Source organism: Macadamia integrifolia, chromosome 8 (assembly GCF_013358625.1).
Source record: "Macadamia integrifolia cultivar HAES 741 chromosome 8, SCU_Mint_v3, whole genome shotgun sequence".
In the NCBI taxonomy this organism is placed as follows: Eukaryota; Viridiplantae; Streptophyta; class Magnoliopsida; order Proteales; family Proteaceae; genus Macadamia; species Macadamia integrifolia.
The window spans coordinates 7,356,395-7,376,397 of record NC_056564.1 but is presented as its reverse complement, the minus strand read 5'-3'; the positions used below and the strand labels follow the sequence as shown (position 1 = coordinate 7,376,397).

Below are 20,003 nucleotides of genomic sequence, written 5' to 3'. Positions count from 1 at the left end.
GCACTTGTTTTTCGATTGTTCCTTTTCTTTAAGTCGGTTTGGGAAAGCATTCTTCGTAAGCTTTGAGGGACTCCTAGAATTATTCTTCCATTTGAAAGATAACGGAATGGATTTTAAATGTTTTTAATGGTAAAACTCTTTGTGATCATATTAGCAAGTTAGCTTTTAATGCGACATTTTATCATTTTTTATTAAAAATGAACAAAAGAAGATAGACTACCATTTCATGTTCACTGGAGTAGATTTGTGATGCTATTACTTTTGATGTGAGGAATAAAATCCTTCACAATGTCATTGTTTGCTCGGATACAGATAGAAATCGATTCCTGACATCTTCTTGAGACCTTCCTCCCTTCTCTCCTCCCCCTTAGATTTGTGTATCTTTCTTCCACTTAGTCCGTTCCCCTTCCCATTTTCTTGTTTCCCACTCCGAACATTCCAGAGACAAAGAGCCAAGTGAGCCTTTCTTCCAAAAAATCCTAGCATTATGGTTCCCATCACACCACATGAACCTTACCCATTATACTATGTGAACCTTAGTTTACTTGTTTCTCCAACCATTGTGGGACTAAAGAGTTCCCACTACTTTCCTTTACTAGAAGCAACATGGGAGGTGGGTTTCTAGCTTGGATTCAAACTTTATGGGAGACAAAAACTAGGAAACCCAAAAGGAGTATTTTTAAACGTCTTTTTATTTGTAAATTCATTTGATACAAAAGTTCTATTTCCCCACCCACCCACGCCACCACAAAAAAAAAAGACCTTGTCTACAAGCTCCTCTCTCTCTCTCTCTCTCTCTCTCTCTCTCTCTCTCTCTCTCTCTCTCTATTTTGTATAGATTCTATATTTTTCAAACATAAATATTTGGTTCCCATAACTAATTCGCAAACTATTCTCAAGGACCAAAATTTCGGTTCATGTAAACAAAACTAAGAAAATACATTTATTTTTAATCCCACATTGAATTCAGTGAGAGCAATGTCCCTTATTTCCAATAGCATGTCAAGGAACGAATATGACTGGGACAGAATCAATGGTCTAGTAAATCAACCTATTGGGCTTGGCTCCCTTTTTGGCCTTTCATAAAATTCAAAGTTTGCTTTGTTTTTAAAAAGCCCATTTTGGGCTTACCCATTCACTCCAGCCCTGGACGGTTTAAAACGGGGGTGGGGAGTTAACAATTTAGGACCCAGGGTCCAGCCCAGGCTAAGGTGTTGTCAGTTCAAGTCCTCGAGAAAGATAAAAAGGCAACCTAGTAGTATATGCGAGAGCGATTCTTCTTTCACTTGAGAGCATGGTTTAAAGTATCAATGGTCTAGTGAATCAACCTATTGGGCTTGGCCCCCTTTTTTACGTTCCATAAAATTCAAAGTTTGTTTTGTTTTTAAAAAACCCACTTTGGGCTTACCCATTCACTCCAGCCCAGGACGGTTTAAAATGGGGTGGGGAGTTAACAATTTAGGACCCAGGGTCCAGCCCAGGCTGAGGTGTTGTCAGTTCAAGTCCTCGAGAAAGATAAAAAGGCAACCCAGTAGTATATGCGAGAGCAATACTTCTTTCACTTGAGAGTATGGTTTAAAGTATCTTTGATACGATATGATACATTTTGATACATATTTTAAATTTAATCAATCGATATAGTTATTGATAATAATACTTTGATCCTTGATTTTTAGCATATCTTAATGTATCTCTTATACGATACAATACATTTTAATACATATCTTAAATTTAACCGATTGATATGACAATTAATATTGATACTTTAATCGTTGGTTTAAAATGTAGTTAGGCTGTTAGGATTTGCTGTTGTAACTTTCTTCAACATTGTTGAGGAGGGAAAAACTGAGAATTCATCGAACTTCATTAGATTGAAGGTGGAGGAGATATGCGTTTGTTACTGCCTTGCGAGGGATTAACTATTGAGGAGGCTCTATTTGGTATAATTTTCTATGAATTTTTATAGCTTAATTAATTGGACTAAAACTTTCCACCTTCTTTCTTTTATGGCTTCTCCATCAGTGGAGGTATGAATGGAAACACGTGCAAAACCATCAACAATGAGGGGATTTATGTTTTCCCATTGGGGTGGGGCTGTCATTTTGCCCCTAGGATAATCTATTGTAATATGACTTACAATTTTTTTTTATAATAAAATTATACTAAATAATAGAGGTGATATGTGATTTAAGTTTTACAAATTTAATTGCAAAAGTAAAACAATCTTTGACTATTATCAGAGGGTACGTAATAGGTTAAATTAACCAAAATAGACGTTTGGATAAGCATTTCAAAGTATTTAGATCCTCTCCAATTCTTAATTGTGTAATTCTCTTTTTGCATGCCATAAAAGTTTTAGGCATTTGATTGGTTAAAACGGATTTGAATTCCAAAGTACTTCTACAATCATTAGATTTAAAAAATGTATAAGTATCATGTGCACAAACTTCTACAATCGTTTGATTTTGAAAATTTATAAATATTAAAGTAAACAATAATTGTACAATTAAGAATTAAAGAGGACCAGGATCCACAGTTCAAGCAGACGCTTTCCTCAAATTTCGCACAATCAGATTCCAGTACTATGTTTTGAATATCCAACTCCAAAGCTATTTGAAGGCAAAAAAGAAGAGGGTTGGGGGAGTGTTTCTTACGTCCTGTTACAAGTGAGAACATCACTGACATAAATTGATGTAAAAAAAATACATAAAATTCATCCAACATGTGATTTTTGGTCACGGGCTCACAGCCACAGTGAGGATAGCATATTCATTAATTAATTAATTAATTTAAAAAAAAAAAAAAAAAACCATAAACACAGCCTTAACGCAGGTGGGCAAACGGGGTTCTCTACCTCATCTTCTGCGTTAAGGAGATACATACATATATATATATATATATATATCGATCTTCTCCTTCCATCAGTTGGCGGCTTTAGCGCAGGCATCTTGGCAGGCATTTTTGCAATAAGGGATGCATTTGTCAACACAGGGATTTGCCCCCTGGCACGTCTTCACGCATTCTGGCTTGCAACTCGGCATGCAATACTTCTCCACGCAGGTTTTAAGATCGGTATGATCTGCTTCCACACTGGCAACCATCACAAACAGAGAGATGATGATGATCAGGAGAGTTGCAGAAGAAGCTACTCTGTTCCAAGCCATCTTAATTCTTTTATTATCAGAGATCTTCCTTACAAACTATAAATTAGAAGAAGAAGTACCTTCCTGAATTCTATACAAATTACAATCAAAGTCAATTGCTGTGGCTTATAAGCTAGTGTTTTTGTAGAAGTTATGGTGGGGAGGAAACCAAGGAGAGAGAAATGTGGGATGGGAAATAGACTTTTCTGAAAATATTAACCATAATAACCACCCGGTAATCATCACCTCAAAAAAAGGGATATGGGTTATTTCCATTCCTATTTTGGGGGGAAAAAAAATGAAGAAACAATTGGAAATATCGACCAGCATAAGTTGGAATCATAGTTAGTAAGTTCGGAGACAGTAATAATACGGGAACGGATATATACGTTAATTAAATGGACCATACGGTAATAATACGTTTCAAAAAATCCGATGCAATAAAACACGTACGGCAATTATACGATACGTGTTTAATACGGTTGCTTTGTAAAAATCTGGGAGCAAAAATCCGGGACTAAAAATGATTGTTTGAAACTAAATTCTAATCTATCATGCTTTTATGGACACTAAAATCCAATCTGATTTTTCAATTTGAAATCATTTCCCATTCTTTTGAATTTTCACATTTAATATTAATTAAATTTAACCCCTAAAAAGGGTATGGTAGAAATAACTAAGAGGATATCCAAACCTCATCTCGTTTTGTAACTTTTACATGTTTTCTTCTTCTTGGTACAAAAACAACATTCAAGAAAATGGAGAATAAGTGTTTGCAATCGTTCATCCCATAGATGAACTTGGATTTTCTTGAAATTTCCATGGGGGTGCAATCTAAGACCGGTCACAGATCAATTTTAAGGCTCAAGAACCTCCTCCCTTCAATTCCCTTGATTTCTCAGATGTAGTATTGCACGAACAAATGGAGGAGAACACCCGTGTCATTCTCCTGTTTATAATTCTTCACATTGTCCAACTGCAACTATGTTTGTAAATAATTGTCAGTCTAATTCAAATGGTGATTGTATGCTAAATTTCGTAGAAAGGTTTTCATTTCAATCTTTTTTGAAGAATGCCGCCCTTGACCATCTTTGTCAATGTGAATCATCTTTTTTGAATCTTTCTTGTTTCTCATTCAAAATTATTTACAAATGCAATTGTCCTCGATTGGATTTTCAACTATCAATGGGAAGAGAAATGGAGAAGATGAAGGGTTGATTAGGTTTTCAACAATCGATTGAAAGAAAAATGGATAAGAGAATGAGAGCAAGGGGTATTGATGTTTTACCTATCACCCTCGGTCACTGGCCGCAGAGAACGGAGATGGAGGAGAGGGAGTCACTGGGCCAAGGGTTCCTCCTTTTTTTGGTTTACTTAGATGAGGGAAGAAGAAGGGTTATAATTTCGATCGATTAGGGTTCCTAATAGAAGACAAGGGTCAGAAATCGGGATTTGGCCCATTTAGGTAGATCTCATTTTTTTTAACCCAAAATTTGTATTGAGTATATAACGTATTATACGAGTATTATTCGTGTATAATATGATTATCTTTAAAATCCACGTACTAAACAATTTTTTTGGATTGATACGTCAAATTACAAACTTTTGAATTAAACGTTCGGATGCAAATATTATACGCGTATAATACGTGTATTTTACTGACTATGGTTGGAATAGGATAATGGTTTTAAAAACCGGTGAATCGGATTGGAATCAGACAACTCACATCGCGTTTGGAACCGACAAATCTGACCATTTGGCATTGATTGCCTTTGATTAATGATGATTTTGTCTGATTCGGATGTTGATCCTGAGTAGAACACTCGTATCACTGTCATCGATAGGAGTGTCAATTCTAAGCCCACATTGATTTGATGGATCAGGTTTGGCCGTTTAAATAACAGCCTAGCTTGCACTGATTATTAAATATGTTGGGCCTAAGTCCTGCCCATTTATAAATAGATAGTACACGGTGTAAAGGGTAAGTCCAACGAGTGCCCAACTGACTCGACCCATTTATAAACAGTTAGTACTTGAATTGGCCCATCATATTTAGGCCCACCGTTTATGTTTTGATTCTTTTAGAATAGAATAAGGTGTATATTGATATTTTTATCAATTATTAGATGTAAATAAGTATAATATATTTTCTAAATTATTAGTGATTTACTAAAATATAATTATTGATAATGTAATAAAATATATTAAATCTATGACAATTAAATAACGTTTAAGACTTATTTAAGGTTTTATTAGTACATTACTCCCTTTAAGGCCCAATTATAGTATGATTAGCTCAACTAAGAAGAGTTCAGTTAGAGCCCAAGCCTAACATGAGATTGTGAGATCGATTCCATTATGAGAACATTGTTCTTTGGCAAAATCATCTATTTGTGTTATCTTATTAAAAGATGATTTTTTGACTATGTTTAGGCGTTTGGTAAACTTGTTCCAAAACCGTTATAGGGATAGTTCTGGAGTGAAATGGTATTTGGTAAGAACTATTGTTTGACACATTTTTTATATTATTTAAATAGTTACACAAACGCCATAATGGGTCATAAGAAATAATGGGTGAGTCATAATGTAAATGAACATAAGTTGCATATCAATTGGTTGATTTCATTTGGTCTCTATCTCAATTAATCTGATCGACTTTAGTCCACAAATGCTGTTTAAGAGAATGTAGGAAATGGGTGAATGAACAGGATTAAGAGACTTCTACGAGGTTCTTGCAAACCAAGAAATAAATTGACCAGAGTCAATCTGTTGAGGGCAATGTTGTTTGAGAGAGAGAGAGAGAGAGGTGGAGATGGGTCAATTGGGTTGTACAAATATTTTATAGAGATTCTCATCGTTCAGAAATTCAAATTTGCAGATGCATTTGGATTAATGAGATAATAAAGATCCAAAGAGAATCCAACTGAAATTAAGAATAAAACTAAAAAATTTATATCAAACAAGGCTGCGATTCAACGTCTCTTCTCTAATTAAGGCACCTGAACAAGGGTAATTTTGGATTACAATGCGGTTGAACAACCAAAGTAGCAACTCAACTGAGACAAGCAAGAATTGAGCTCAGAGGCAAGATCCATTTTCCCGGAGGGAGCAAAGTCGAAGCTCGTCGTCCAACTGAAGGCAAGAGCGACTCCTTCTCCTTTGCAAAGCGATGGTAGGTTTTGAGATTTTTATCGGGAACAATTTAATTTTTTATTTCTATTATTGAAATGATATTTTGGACCGGTTCATTTATTAGGCATAGAAATGAGAAAAGAATTACTACACGCTTTTTTTGCCCATTTATGTTCTAAAATGGAATCTATAACATAAAAGATGATCTCGGGAGAGTTACCAAACGGGCTCTAAATAACTAAGTTACGGTAAAGAGTATAGACCCGTTAAACCCAACAAGACCCATTCAGATCGATTGACACCCCTAGTCATCGATACCTCAAATTATGGGTGTTAATTCCAGGCCCGATTGAGCCCAACACATTTATGGCCCGACCTCGATAGGGCTAATTATTAAACGTGTCAGGCCTAAGCCCGACCCGTTTACAAATAAATAGTACATAGTGCAAGGGGTAAGCCTGATGGGCCTGGCTCGTTTACAAGCCCAACTTCTACCGACACGTTTAGCCCGACCATTTATATTAGTATTTTTATTATTTTGAAATATAATATGGTATATATTGATATTTTTATCAATTATTGACTATAATTAAGCGTAATATCTTTTCAAATTTGTTGATGATTTAACAAACTAAATTAAAGTATCTTAAATCTAAGCAAAGTAAGGACCATTTAGGGCTTTATTGCTACATTATCTTGATTAAGGTATGATTATAGCCCAATTAAACCCTGGTACCCAATTGAGCCTGACACGACATCGACCAAGACCGACTCATTCCTTAGATAGGTAGGTCATTGACCGAGGACATAGGCCCGACTAGGCCTGACCAAGACTGATTTGGCCCGATTGAGACTGGCTTGACCCGATCGAGATCGACCCTGCCCGACCGATTGACACCCCTCCCTCAAACCATGGATAAACAGATATCTTGAGTATATAGGTTTATTTATAATATGAAATAAGTCGCCTTGGGTCCAGCTTATAGATTTGTGTTACAAAGCTCCATGAATTTTACCCTTTCGCAAATTTCAAATGTCTTGGAAACGTAATTGTAATAAGTATAGGGGGGAAAATGCCCTCCATCCATCATCGCTTGAGTCGGCTAGTTGTGGGTTCGAGTCTTGGTATGCCCACTATCACCCATGGGTCATGCGGAAGTGTTGCTTGCTGTATGGGGGCTTGTTCTGGGGGCTATGATCATTGCACCATTGAACACTCTGTTTTTTTGTTAAAAAAAAAAAAAAAATTGTATAAGGAGACGGGGCATTATGGTCAAACTAATTAACTTTTATTGGCGTACGCCGTTAGGGTCCGTCTATCCTGGACGGTCCAAACCCCTTTTGTGCGAGGCGGGGTCTGCGAAATTCAAATATCACGCTCATCCCGCTCTCCGCTCAAACCCTCAGAGAGAGAGAGAGAGAGAGAGAGAGAGTGAGAGACAGAGAGGCGAAAACCAGTTTTTGTTTAGATCTTTTGTATTTCAGTCGAAGAAAACTGCGATCTATCCCTCATCCAATCCAATTTCTATCTTGTCAAAATGTCCGGCCGGCACGAGAAGGAGAAAGGCGGCGTAAACGTTCAGGTTCTCCTTCGTTGCAGGTACTGAGATTCCGTCGTCTAGATTTTAGGGTTTTCTTCTTTTTCCCCTTCCGTTCCATCTTTCCTGACCGTGAATCATTTCTATGGTTATCGATTTCATCTGTAGCTTCACCGTGTTTCTATTATACTCTCCAGGCCGTTCAGTGAAGATGAGTTGCGGAACAATGCACCGCAAGTTATTTCTTGCAACGAATACCAGAGAGAAGTCGCTGTAACTCAGAACATCGCTGGGAAGCAGATCGACAGAGTTTTTACCTTCGATAAGGTATTCCATTTTTTTCTCCCTTTTTCTCCCCGTTACCCTCATCCAATTTTTTATTAATGTTGATTCAAATTTGAACATAAAGTCCTAAACTGCTCATCACATAATTTAGTTAATGTTTTAGTTGATTTTGACGCTCAACGGTGTTCATGCAGAAAGAAACAAGCAATGAGTAAGTAGGGTAAAACCTGCTTCTACTTCTGGACTAGAAGTGTTTCATGTTTCTTATGTTCCGTATCTAAAATTCGAAAATATAATCAGCTCAAATAAGTTAAAAAAAAAAACCCATAGATTCCATCAGTTACACCATTTTGTTAGTAAAGAGAAGTCAAACCATATACTATGTAAGTGTAATGCTTCAAATCGGCATCAAACATGCATAACTTAAGATCATGATTTTAAATATATGGCCTGTGCAGGTTTTTGGTCCCTCGGCTCAGCAAAAGGATCTATACGAACAAGCAGTTGTTCCCATAGTAAACGAGGTCTTGGAGGGTTTCAATTGCACTATTTTTGCATATGGGCAAACTGGTACGGGGAAAACATACACAATGGAAGGTGAATGCAAAAGATCAAAGGTAGAGACTTGAATAGTTTGATCTGATTCATTTATTCACACATTGATATGTGCCCAGATAGATTTCCCTGTGTATTAGATACGGTTTCTGCTCCATTAATGGGCCATCCGTATTGATCATTGTCATGGTTCTTGAAGTGGTACTGGGTTTGATGGCATTATTCCGTGTTATTGCAGAGTGGCCCGAGTGGGCAGCTACCTCCTGAAGCAGGGGTCATTCCTAGAGCGGTTAAACAGATATTTGACACCTTGGAGAGTCAACACGCAGAGTACAGCATAAAGGCCACTTTCTTGGAATTATATAATGAAGAGATTACTGACTTGCTTGCTCCTGAAGAAATATCAAAGGTTGCTCTGGAGGAGAAACAGAAAAAGCAACTTCCTCTAATGGAGGATGGGAAAGGTGGAGTCCTTGTAAGAGGGCTAGAAGAGGAAATTGTGACAAGTACAAGTGAGATTTTCAATCTAATTGAAAGGGGATCTGCTAAACGCCGTACTGCAGAGACATTATTAAACAAACAATCTAGGTCATAATTCATTCACCTTTTCTATTTACCCCCTTCCAAGATTGTTTTCAATGTTTTATTAATTTTTTTAAACTTTATTTTAGTCGGTCACATTCGCTGTTCTCTATTACAATTCACATCAAGGAAGCAACTCCAGAAGGTGAAGAACTTATAAAATGTGGCAAACTAAATTTGGTTGATTTAGCTGGTTCAGAAAACATTTCCCGATCTGGTGCCAGGGAGGTATGGGCATCTTATTTATTTTATTGACTTGTTTATGTGTGGCTGAAGCTGTAATTTGTACTAGTTCTTTGCTGTTTTTTGATGAAAAGTGTCTTGTAAACTGCTATTTTGGTTCATTTTTTTTTGCATTATGTAAAATTTTTAGGGACGTGCAAGAGAAGCTGGGGAAATCAACAAGAGCTTGCTTACTTTAGGGCGTGTTATAAATGCTCTAGTAGAACATCTTGGGCATGTTCCTTACAGGTTTCAGCCTCAACTGCTTGCCTGAGATCTCTACCAAAAAACAAACTTGCTCTTTCATACCCTCATTCTAAAGATCCATTGGATGGATTTCAGGGACAGTAAGCTGACACGGTTACTTCGTGATTCATTGGGTGGAAGAACAAAGACTTGCATAATCGCTACCGTGTCACCAGCTGTTCACTGTCTTGAGGAGACCTTGAGCACATTGGATTATGCACACAGGGCTAAGAATATAAAGAACAAGCCTGAGGTTTGTTGTTTCTATACTAGTTTCTACATTGATTCAGTAAATTGAAATATGAGTTGAATCCAGATTTTCTACACAATCAATTTGATGGGCTGATTTTTTTTCTTGCTTGCCATGCCAACGCGTTTTTGAAATTTTTTGCTATATATATTGTAGGTTAACCAAAAAATGATGAAAACTACTCTTATCAAGGACCTCTATGGCGAAATTGAACGACTTAAAGCAGGTAATCTTGCATATTTCCTTGGCTTCCAATGAATTATATGTATCTGATCAGGTTGATGTTTTGTTTTCAATTTGATCTTGTCTGAATTTTTATTCTTTTAGTATATTAGTTTTACAAGCCATTTAATAGGGTATGTGTTGGCATGGTTCCTACACATTTTGTCAGATCAATTTTGGGAATTTTACCTTGGGGACTAGGTGACCTCTAAATCCTGACCACAAAAAACTTATGTGGATGTTAGCAAATAGCCATTGTGTTGCTCCTGCAATTCACTATACACTTGGCCAAATACCCTAAATTCACGCCTAACGCAAAGGCGAAACAGGATGTGTGTTTTGTTGCATCATCTAATTAGTATTTTTTGGTTGCACTGGGTGCTCCAATATAAATTACAAAGTAATTGAAAATTGCATTGGGTTCAGCTCTTTAAAGTCTGATTACCATCAAGCAAGTTGGTGGTCTGTTCTAATTTGGTAGTGTTCAATTAAATATTTTATTTACAGAAATACTTCTACTATATTTTATTTTGCACAACCCCTAGTTCTCTTCTCAATGGGTTTTCTCTGTTTACTTTCTCCAGAGGTGTATGCTGCACGTGAGAAAAATGGAGTTTATATTCCAAAAGAACGATATTACCAAGAGGAGAGTGAAAGGAAGGTATTAACTTGCCCTGTTTTACCATTTCCTTTCTATGTTTGGTGCCACTTCAGCTTGCCCTGTTTTACCATTTCCTTTCTATGTCTGGTGCCACTTCAGCTTGTTGGAAGCAGTGACTGAGCCTCCATTATGTTAATCTGTGTGTGTTGTTTGCTTGATTGTCTCCTAAAGTTGAATTAAATGTCAAAATTGACACATAGTCAGTAATTGAATTAATTTTTCTGTTTGTCTTGGACTATTTAATACTTGTGCATAAATCTGCTTTACCAATTAGCTTTGTACTGTCTTCCAGTTCAATATATATATATTTTTTTAAATTTAAATATTACTGTATTTGTAACTGATCTGTATTAACTTTTGTTATTGGTTTGACTGTTTTGAAGGTTTGATTCATAGTTTCATCTCTTTCGTTGGCACATTGTATTTTAACATTTTCTTATTGCTGAAGTATTTGTTCCTTATTTGTTCCTTTTTGTTAAAGTCAATGGCAGATCAAATTGAACAGATGGGAGTCATTCTGGAGACCAATCAGAAGGTCAGTTTTTTTTTTTGGGGGGGGAGGGTGTGTGTGTGTGTGTGTGTTTGTGTGTGTGGAGGGAAAAGTGTTTGGATTTGTGGGGATTAAAGATAGGTAGTAACACAGGGATTTTCCTTTTGAAAGTAATAAATTAACAATAGGACTGGGGTTGTTTAACATATGACTCAAATGTAGGTTTTGCTGGTTTTGTACTTGTAGTGTTGCACCATCCTTGTTTTGCTCTACCGTCATTAATTTGACAATTGCAATGTAAATTTGAATTCGTTTTTGCTATGCAATCTCTGTCTAATGAGTTATTTCAACAGCAACTTGAGGATTTGCAAGAAAAATATGAGGCTCAAGTTCGACAATCCTCATATTTGAGCAATAAACTTGATGCAACACAGGTGCGCCAAGTTGGATATGTTGGTTGTTGTTTGATTTTGAAATTTGCATGGTTTAAAGTGTACTGTCTACATAACTATGCAGGAAAATTTGGATCAAACAAGTAAATTGTTGGCTAAAACAGAGGAGGAGCTTAAGAAATCTCAGTATGCTCTGAAGGAGAAGGATTTTGTGATATCTGAACACAAAAAAGCAGGTGTGTGTGTATTTAAATCTGTTGCTATTTCAGAAGGCTAGCTGTGCTCATTTTATTTTATATATTTTTTTTCAATTTGTGTGTCAGAAAATGATTTGACACATCAAGCATGCGTTTTGCGATCTGACTTGGAGAAGGCTCTTAATGATAATGCTTTGTTATTTTCAAAAATAGGTACCTAAACTCAACCCACAGCTTAGTGGCTTGAAGCTTCACTTACTTAAATAACTTGTTTACTATTGTATTCTAATCCTTTTTCTTGAATGAGATATTCTACAGCAAGAGAAGATAAACTAAATGCAGAAAACAGGTCTTTGGTGAACAATTTCCAGGTAGGTCTTGCTGAACAGATTGGTACTCTTTGTAGCATGGTTGCAACATCAATGTCTCAACAAAACGAGCACCTTGAGTCTGTTGAGAACCTCTGCCATTCTGTTCTAGATAACCATGATAAGGTAGAGTGTTCGTCCTAACCAGAAAATTTTATTGCTTCACTTATTGTAGTAATTGCTATTTGATCTTTTTTTTTTGGTTGTTTTTGGTCTTCACTGAATTGTATATTTTTGTCCTTGAAATACTCTTGTAGTCTGTCTTGGATGTGAAGAGGAAAGTGACAAGTTTAAGGGCTTTATATATTTCTCACCTGGAAGGATTGCAAAATGTGGAGCGATTGCATAAAGCAAGTGTAAATGCGGAGATAGAGGAGATTTCATCTTTGACATCTGCAAATGCCTGTTCAATAGACCAGGTAACCAACCAAGATAACTGATATGTGAGCCCAAGGACTTTGTATTCTTTTTCACTCTGCAACAAATTCTAATGCTTTCTTTGTGCCACCCACCTTGTTCCCCAATGTTTTGGTTGACTCAGTTTCTATCTATTGTGGCTGGGCAAGCAAATTCAATATTTGGTGATCTTCAAGGTACATTATCAAGTCACCAAGGGGAGATGGCTCTTTTTGCGAGGGAGTTGCGTGAGGTCCGTTTTCTGTTTGTTTCATTTGTCATGAATATCTCTTGTAAGTTTGTGATTTTTAATTGCATAACAACAGCCTCTTATTCACTTCAAACAATATCAGATAAACTATTTCTCCAGAATTTCCTTAAAAAAATCATGTATATTAATTTTTTTTAATGGTCATTCTTATAACCCATAAGAATGACCCCATTTAGTTGGGATAAGTTTGAGTTGTTGTTGTTGGTCATTCTTATGTCAAACATACAGCTTCTGTTGTCCCTGCCAGCAAGTAATGTGTCAACCTTCTTACTTTGATGTATTTTAATTGCACCTGTTGAATTTTTGGAATTTATTTTTGGGCTAAAGAGGCATTTTTCACAAATATTTATCTTCAAGACACATTATAGAAGTTTACTTCTCCAATTTATAGACACACTATTTAGCAAACATATGCCCTAGTAGAAACTTCTATCCTTCTCTGTTTTAGTTCATTTATATTGTATTCAACTCAACTAAGCCTCTATTTGATGACTTAGAGTTTGGAACATGGTTCCTCTGCTGCTATTTGACTTCCTTTAGAGCCATATCTTCTTTTGAATCATATCTATTCATTGTCACTTCAACAACTTCAACTTGCAATGTATCTCCATTAACTCGATTTATTCACTTGGAAGTTGCCCCGAGGTGCATTTTTTCTGATCTCAACTTTCTTGATTTGTCGACCCTCCATTGTTAACACCCCTATTTTATATAATTAGCTGCTACTTTGTTTTACAAATTCAGCTCTACAAGCTGTGGTTGGCGTTATTATTGCCCTTAATGGTTGATAAATGGAATTAAAAAAAGGATAAGATTCAACTCTCCTGAAATGCTTTCCTGTTGTGAAGAATTTGACTGCTCTTTTCTTCTCCAGATTCCCTTTTTTCCTTTTTAAAGTTTCTTCTCTGTAACTCGAGTTTGCAGAGATTCGACGCTAGTAGTGGATATGCCAGGGAGATATCTAACTTCACTCTTAAACTTCTCGATAAGCTTGGGGAGGAGTCACTAAGGCTTAAGAACCATGCAAATCAATCTCACGAGATTCAGAGGAAGTACATAGCTCAATTTCAGAAGGCTTATGAGGTATTTATTTCAAAATCCTTGATTAGTAGAAGTTTTCTTGAAATTATCTAAATTTTGAGTGTAACATGTACAGGAGCAATCAAAGTATGAAGAAGAAAAGCTTTTGGCAGATATGACCAGCTTAGTTTCCAACCACCTCCGTCGTCAAAAAGAGCTGGTCTGTTTCAGTCTTTTGTGGTCCAGTGGTATTTTTTCACTCATCTTTTGCCGGGAGCTTGACAATTGCTCTGCAGGTTGATGCAAGGCTTGTTGATTTGAGAGACAATTCCATTGGGAACAAGGTATTTTTGGATGAGCATGTATCATCCATGGAGGTTATCACTACTGATGCTAAAAGAAAGTGGCAAACATTTTCCATGCAGGCAGAGAATGATGCCAAAGATTGTGCTGATTTCTCTGCTGCCAAGCATTGTCGAATGGAGTTGCTTCTACAGCAGTGGTCAGTTTTTGGTACTTTGGAATTCTTAATGGGGAGCCTCATAATATTTCAATATGAATTGCGCTCTTTCATTTTTCTTTCTATAATTACATGCATTGTGTTCTTTCATTTCCATTTCCTCCCTTTACCAAAATTTAACATTTTCATAACTCCTTTAGATATCATTAATCCAGTAGTTTTTTGAAATGTTTGTTTCCCCTTCCAGTGTAAGTACTGTAGAAACTGCGTCCGAGCATTGTAAAAGGACGAATGAATCAGTAAACAAGATCTGTGTTGAACATGTGTCAGCCGTTGAGTCACTTGTCAGGTTGGTTATTATTATTGCTTCTTTCATTCAATTGCTCCCATTAGTTTTGGTAGATAATGTGAGCGGCAATGGGTAACCAAGTAAAGATGAAAGACTTAATTAGATTTTTCCATTACTATGATCTACATTTGACTTCCACTGTAGAAATGCTATGTGATGGGGTAGGTGTACTAAATCATGACCATTAGTTTATCATATTGCCAGCGTTATCATTACAATTACATTCTGTTACCATCACCATCATGTTGACGTGTTTTTTTTTTTTTTTTTTTTTAATGCAGAAAAGCTAATGAATGTAATGAGCAACATGAAGCAGACATTGCTTCTGCACGGGTTGCTGCTGAGCATGATGTGGTGAAGAACAGTGAAGATGTTGTACAACATGTTGAGAGTAAGTTATTCTACTATTACTTGAATGAAATTATCTAAGATCATTTTTCCCAAATTTTCCTTGGGCCTTTTGGAAAATGGGATATATTTTGAGTTTAGAGGGGGACATATGTTCTTATGTATATATATATATATATATATATATTGTTTCAAGTTTGGTTCTTGACCTGTGCAACTCTCTACAGGTGCTTCTGAGCATGAAAGAAGATCAATATCGAGAATCATGGCAGCTGTTGAAACTCATGCAAACACCTTGCAGAAACTTCAGGGGAATCATTCAGGCCATGCAGCTGAGATTGAACGGAGGGCACAAGACACGTTTGAGCAGAGATACATGGTATTCACTGTCTAGTTTTGCACCTCTTTTTTTTTTCAGAAAATAAAATATCCTCTCTGAATTCAGTATCATAAAACAAAATGCCTGTTTCTCCATTTCCTATATTATGATTTTTTTCTTCTTCCTTTTTTAAACGATACGTACAAAATAGTGTTTCTACGAGGTTGTAAAGGTGAAGAATTTGCACTAAAGAAATGGAAGCAGACCATCTTGCTGACCTTTTAATTGGCATAAAATTGTGGACTGCCAAAACTCTGACCAACATCAAGGAAGATAGAAATGAAAATGAATGTAGTTTTGAATTTTTTTTTCTTTTTGTGGCATGACCATAAAATGTTAAACATTGTAGATATGGGAGTAATGTGTCGTATATTTGTTTAACTTTTGTACTCAAACACAATAAAACTCAGCCTTATCCCAACTAAATGGGATTGGTTACATAGATCCTTTTTCTCCATTAAACTCTATAAGCTATGCATGTCTTTCCTCATCGCTTCTCCAAAGTTATTTTAGGCCTATCTTTGGATATTTAACTCCTTCATTTGAATCCAATTACCCCACTTTATCGGAGCATTCAATTTTTTTTGCTGCACATCTCTATGCCACCTCAAATGACTTTCTAGCAACTTGTCATGTATCGGAGCTACTCATGAATTAGCTTTAGTTTGTATAATATTTATTCATCTTTTCTAATCTTACCACTTATCCATCTCAACATCGTCATTCTCGCTACACTGAGTTTTATTATATATTGTTTCTTTATTGCCTAGCTTTAACTCCAAAAATCATTGTTTGTTGTAAAACTGTCCTAGAAAATTTTCCTTTGAGTTTTAACGGAATTTGTCTATCACACCGTTTTGGACACCCATCCACTTCATCTGCTTTATTCTTATTCTTTGTGCTATGTCATTTTCTATTTTTCCTTTATTCATGATTTAATCTAGGTACCTAAAGTACACTTTGCATCATCTCCCTATCATCAATTTTCATCACTGCCCTTCCAATCTAATATGCTTTATTTTTGTTCTACTTCTACTTATCTTAAAACCTTTTGACTCCAATGTTGATCTCCAAAATTCCAACTTCGCATTTATCTTTGCTTTTGTTCAACCCCCAAAACACTATCATTAGCAAAAAAACATACACAAATGGATCTAATTTTGATTGTCTCTATTCAGCTCATATATGACTATTGAACAACTCAGTCTTATCCCAACTAAATGGGGCTGGCTACATGGATAATTCTCCTATCAGCTCTATTTAGAGCCATACTTGTTAATGGTCCTAAGCTATTCATGTCTTTTCTCACCTTTGATCTTTGATATAATCCAATTTTGATTGGGAATTCTCAATCTCCACTATAATACTAGTTACTACACCATTATATATATCTTTAATCATGTCCATATATTTTCTCTAACACTTGCCAAATTTACCTTTTAAGGACTATCGTAAGATTTTTCTAGGTCAATAAAGACCATATAGAGACCCATCTTACATTCTTGAAATCTTTCCATTTGTCTCTTAAGCAAATAAATAGCCTCCATGGTTATAGTCTTCCTAGCATAAAATCAAACGGTTAATCCGAAATATCAGCTTCTTTTCTTCAGTTGCTCCCACAATTTGCTAGAATGCCTCATAAGTCATAAGTAATTCAAGACCATTGCATTTTACAGAAATTATTTGTTATTATTATTTTTAGGGAGGACTTAGGACCAAATGAATGTTGTGCTAACTATTAATATAGTTTAGAGTATTTCTGTTACTGTTTACCAGTCTAATTTGAGAACTGCTGCTGCTACCTTGATACATTTGGAGTTTGACAATGATTGTTTTTCAAACAATATCACACTACTGTTCATTTGGGGGCGGGGGGTGGTTAATTTTGCAGGTGTCATAAGCACTTTGAATTTATTCATGGACTATGTTTTCATTATTTCTTGTTTTGTCCAAATAATATCACAGGATTATGAGCCAAGTGGCACAACACCAACGAGGTGTGAGCCAGATGTCCCGAGCGAAGGGAAAATCAAGTTACTTCGAGCCATGCCAATGGAGACCCTCCTTGATGAATTTAGGGATAAATACCCATACGAATCATCAGGGCAGAAGCAGTTGAAGCCGTCTCTCATACCACGGTCTCCCCTCATTCAACTCAATTGATGATGTTTTCCTAATGTTTGTTTCGATGATGAGATTTGTATTTGTATGTTCCTGTATGCTAATGTTATAATAGATTGGAAGTGAATTTTTTGTGCGATGGAGGGATTGTCTAGCGGGGGCCATAACCACTGCATTTGTGAAAGCCAAGTGGACTAATAAGTCCCAGCTCGGGATTGATAAAGATCAAATGGCGTTTGTTGTAAATAGTAGAAAACTCTTCACAAATTTATCTTTGAATGTTGCTCTATTCAAATTAAATGGGGGTTAGGGGGAGATGTGGAACTGCCCAGAGGAGTCAATATTTTGGTGCATTAACTTGGCTGCCAATTTGCCTCTGCATGCTATCCACTATAAATTGATTTGTTGGCTCAGGTTGAAATTGAAACAATGTTATATTTTGGAGGCAGGGAAGCAGATCTCAGTATGAATACATGCGACAATGGAGATTGTAGGAAACTGTTTAGAGCAACCCTAAGGTCACAAGTCATGGTGTTTTCCAATTATAGAAATCCACTGGCCTACATATATGCCTGGGTAAGATTCATTCCATAAGTCCAATTATAGAAATCCACTGGCCTACATATATGCCTGGGTAAGATCCATTCCATAAGGCACTCTTTTTTCTCTTTCGAGCTTCATTATAGTTGGATGGTAGGAAAAACTTTTTTTTTTTTTTTTTGGGTTGGGGGGGAGATATTGTGAAAATTATATATAAGGGGGAAGTGGGAGAAGAAAGATTAAGATTATATATAATACATAATTTAAGTGAATTTACATAGAGGATGATGTAACCGATTTCAACTAAAAAAAAGAAAAAAAGAAATTGGAGGTTCATTAGATTAGTGACATGCCTATGAAAATGTGAAAAAGAGGGAGGTCAAAATGGCAGCAACAATGGCAGCAAGACTGATGGAGCCACTACGGCCATTAGCAGCACCATGATGATGGTTATTGTTGCCGTGGTGGTTGGCAGCTGCGTATATGGGAATGACACCTGCCGTGTTTGGTGTTCGATCTCCGCCGTTGTCACCATTGCCATGGTCTGCTCCTCCAGTGATGCCTCTCCCTCCTCCCCGGCCTCCACTCACGCCACCGCGCCTATTGATTGGAACCGAATGCACGGTCCCCTCCTTAGTTACCGCTTTCGGCTCTACTCCTTCAACTCCACCTATAATTGCACCATACATGATGTCATCATAAATTAATTCACAAATTTATCTTTACTGAACGGTTCACCATTTTGACCCACATAGTCCTTTTTTTCATCTTATAGCCTCTGATGTGTATGTCTCAGCTGAAACCTCAATTGGGGTGGCAGCACCTTAAGATGCGAAAAGGGAACGTGAGGTTTATATTCCCATAAAACTTCAGCCTCATAAGGTGTGTTAGTCTTCGCCCAGATACCCCCCGCCCCCCCAAAAAAACAAAAAACCCACTAGACCGAGAATTTTCAGTGCATATATAGAAGAGAATACTGGTCGTTCAAGAAACCAATATTGGAGTCATAGATGAGAGACTCTCCCGGCTGCCCCCTCCCCGGCAAGTAACCACCCACTCCATCTCACGCCGGGGTAGGCGGGGGTATTTGTAGGGGAGAGGAACTTGATTCATTGTAAAGAGCCCTACAACGCTATACGCAACTTTTCATAAACTTCCAATGAAACAACTCCTAGAATTTAATTAAGAGTTTAGGTAAAGTTTATTCCTTTTCTAAACTTATTTTTGTGCCTATCGTTTAATCAAATTTCAATTGGATATCCCCTGTTTGATCAATCTCAGGACTAATAGAACTAATTATCGATAACCAGCACCTAATTAATGTCCTTCTGTCTTTGTTTGTTTGTTTCTTTCTTCAATTCCAAAAGAGTCACACACAATAATTAAGGATCATCTTATGATTCACCAAAGAATATTAATTAAGTTATTTTAAAAGAATCAAATTAAGTGATAATCCAGTGTAGAATAGCAATTAAGGATATGGAAGAATTGAATAGAGGAAGGACAACAGGAATACCTGAAACGGAGGATTTGTGAACAAGCAACATCAGCAGCACTACAAGTACTATATAGCACAAACCCATGTCTCTCTCTCTCTCTCTCTCTCCAAACTTTTCTTTCGTACAAGAAGAAGTTGTTGATGGTGATGATGTTTCTGCTATTGGTTCCTTTGCCACCTTCACTTCTCCTTACTTAGAACCAAACCCAACTCTCTCTCTCTCTCTCTCCGTCGAGATCTCTTGTAAGAGTCCGAAATAATTTAATAGAATAAAAGAGAAGCCACGCGGTGGCTTCCAATTTCCAAAGGGAAGCATAGACGGACGCAAAGAAGATTCG

General features: G+C 36.6%; 2 protein-coding genes across 2 annotated transcripts; one reads left to right on the top strand and one right to left on the bottom strand.

Annotated features, from left to right (window-relative positions):
• Nucleotides 1-7,665: 7,665 nt before the first annotated feature.
• On the top strand, nt 7,666-17,927 carry LOC122087539 (kinesin-like protein KIN-5C). The gene is made up of 23 exons (XM_042656703.1): nt 7,666-7,875; nt 8,011-8,140; nt 8,557-8,715; nt 8,892-9,241; nt 9,325-9,463; nt 9,609-9,706; nt 9,800-9,956; nt 10,110-10,179; nt 10,760-10,836; nt 11,318-11,371; nt 11,680-11,760; nt 11,843-11,954; nt 12,042-12,128; nt 12,234-12,409; nt 12,541-12,702; nt 12,825-12,932; nt 13,875-14,033; nt 14,107-14,190; nt 14,267-14,472; nt 14,678-14,779; nt 15,061-15,170; nt 15,355-15,506; nt 17,472-17,927. The coding sequence occupies exons 1-23, from the start codon at nt 7,814-7,816 to the stop codon at nt 17,667-17,669; spliced, it is 3,033 nt and encodes a 1,010-aa protein (XP_042512637.1). The 5' UTR covers nt 7,666-7,813; the 3' UTR covers nt 17,670-17,927.
• A 465-nt stretch (nt 17,928-18,392) lies between these two features.
• LOC122087653 lies at nt 18,393-20,003 on the bottom strand. The gene is made up of 2 exons (XM_042656852.1): nt 19,684-20,003; nt 18,393-18,837 (listed from the first exon to the last, which is right to left on the bottom strand). Exons 1-2 carry the CDS (start codon nt 19,748-19,750, stop codon nt 18,521-18,523), a joined length of 384 nt encoding a protein of 127 aa, XP_042512786.1. The 5' UTR covers nt 19,751-20,003; the 3' UTR covers nt 18,393-18,520.

What these genes read in the sequence shown, in the direction of transcription:
- LOC122087539 (XM_042656703.1), top strand. Translation starts at nt 7,814, where the DNA reads ATGTCCGGCCGGCACGAGAAGGAGAAAGGCGGCGTAAACGTTCAGGTT. An exon ending in AATTTCAGAAGGCTTATGAG is followed by an intron (nt 14,034 to 14,106) that starts GTATTTATTTCA and finishes TAACATGTACAG; the next exon opens with GAGCAATCAAAGTATGAAGA. An exon ending in CGTTTGAGCAGAGATACATG is followed by an intron (nt 15,507 to 17,471) that starts GTATTCACTGTC and finishes ATAATATCACAG; the next exon opens with GATTATGAGCCAAGTGGCAC.
- LOC122087653 (XM_042656852.1), bottom strand. Translation starts at nt 19,750, where the DNA reads ATGGGTTTGTGCTATATAGTACTTGTAGTGCTGCTGATGTTGCTTGTT. An exon ending in TCACAAATCCTCCGTTTCAG is followed by an intron (nt 18,838 to 19,683) that starts GTATTCCTGTTG and finishes GTGCAATTATAG; the next exon opens with GTGGAGTTGAAGGAGTAGAG.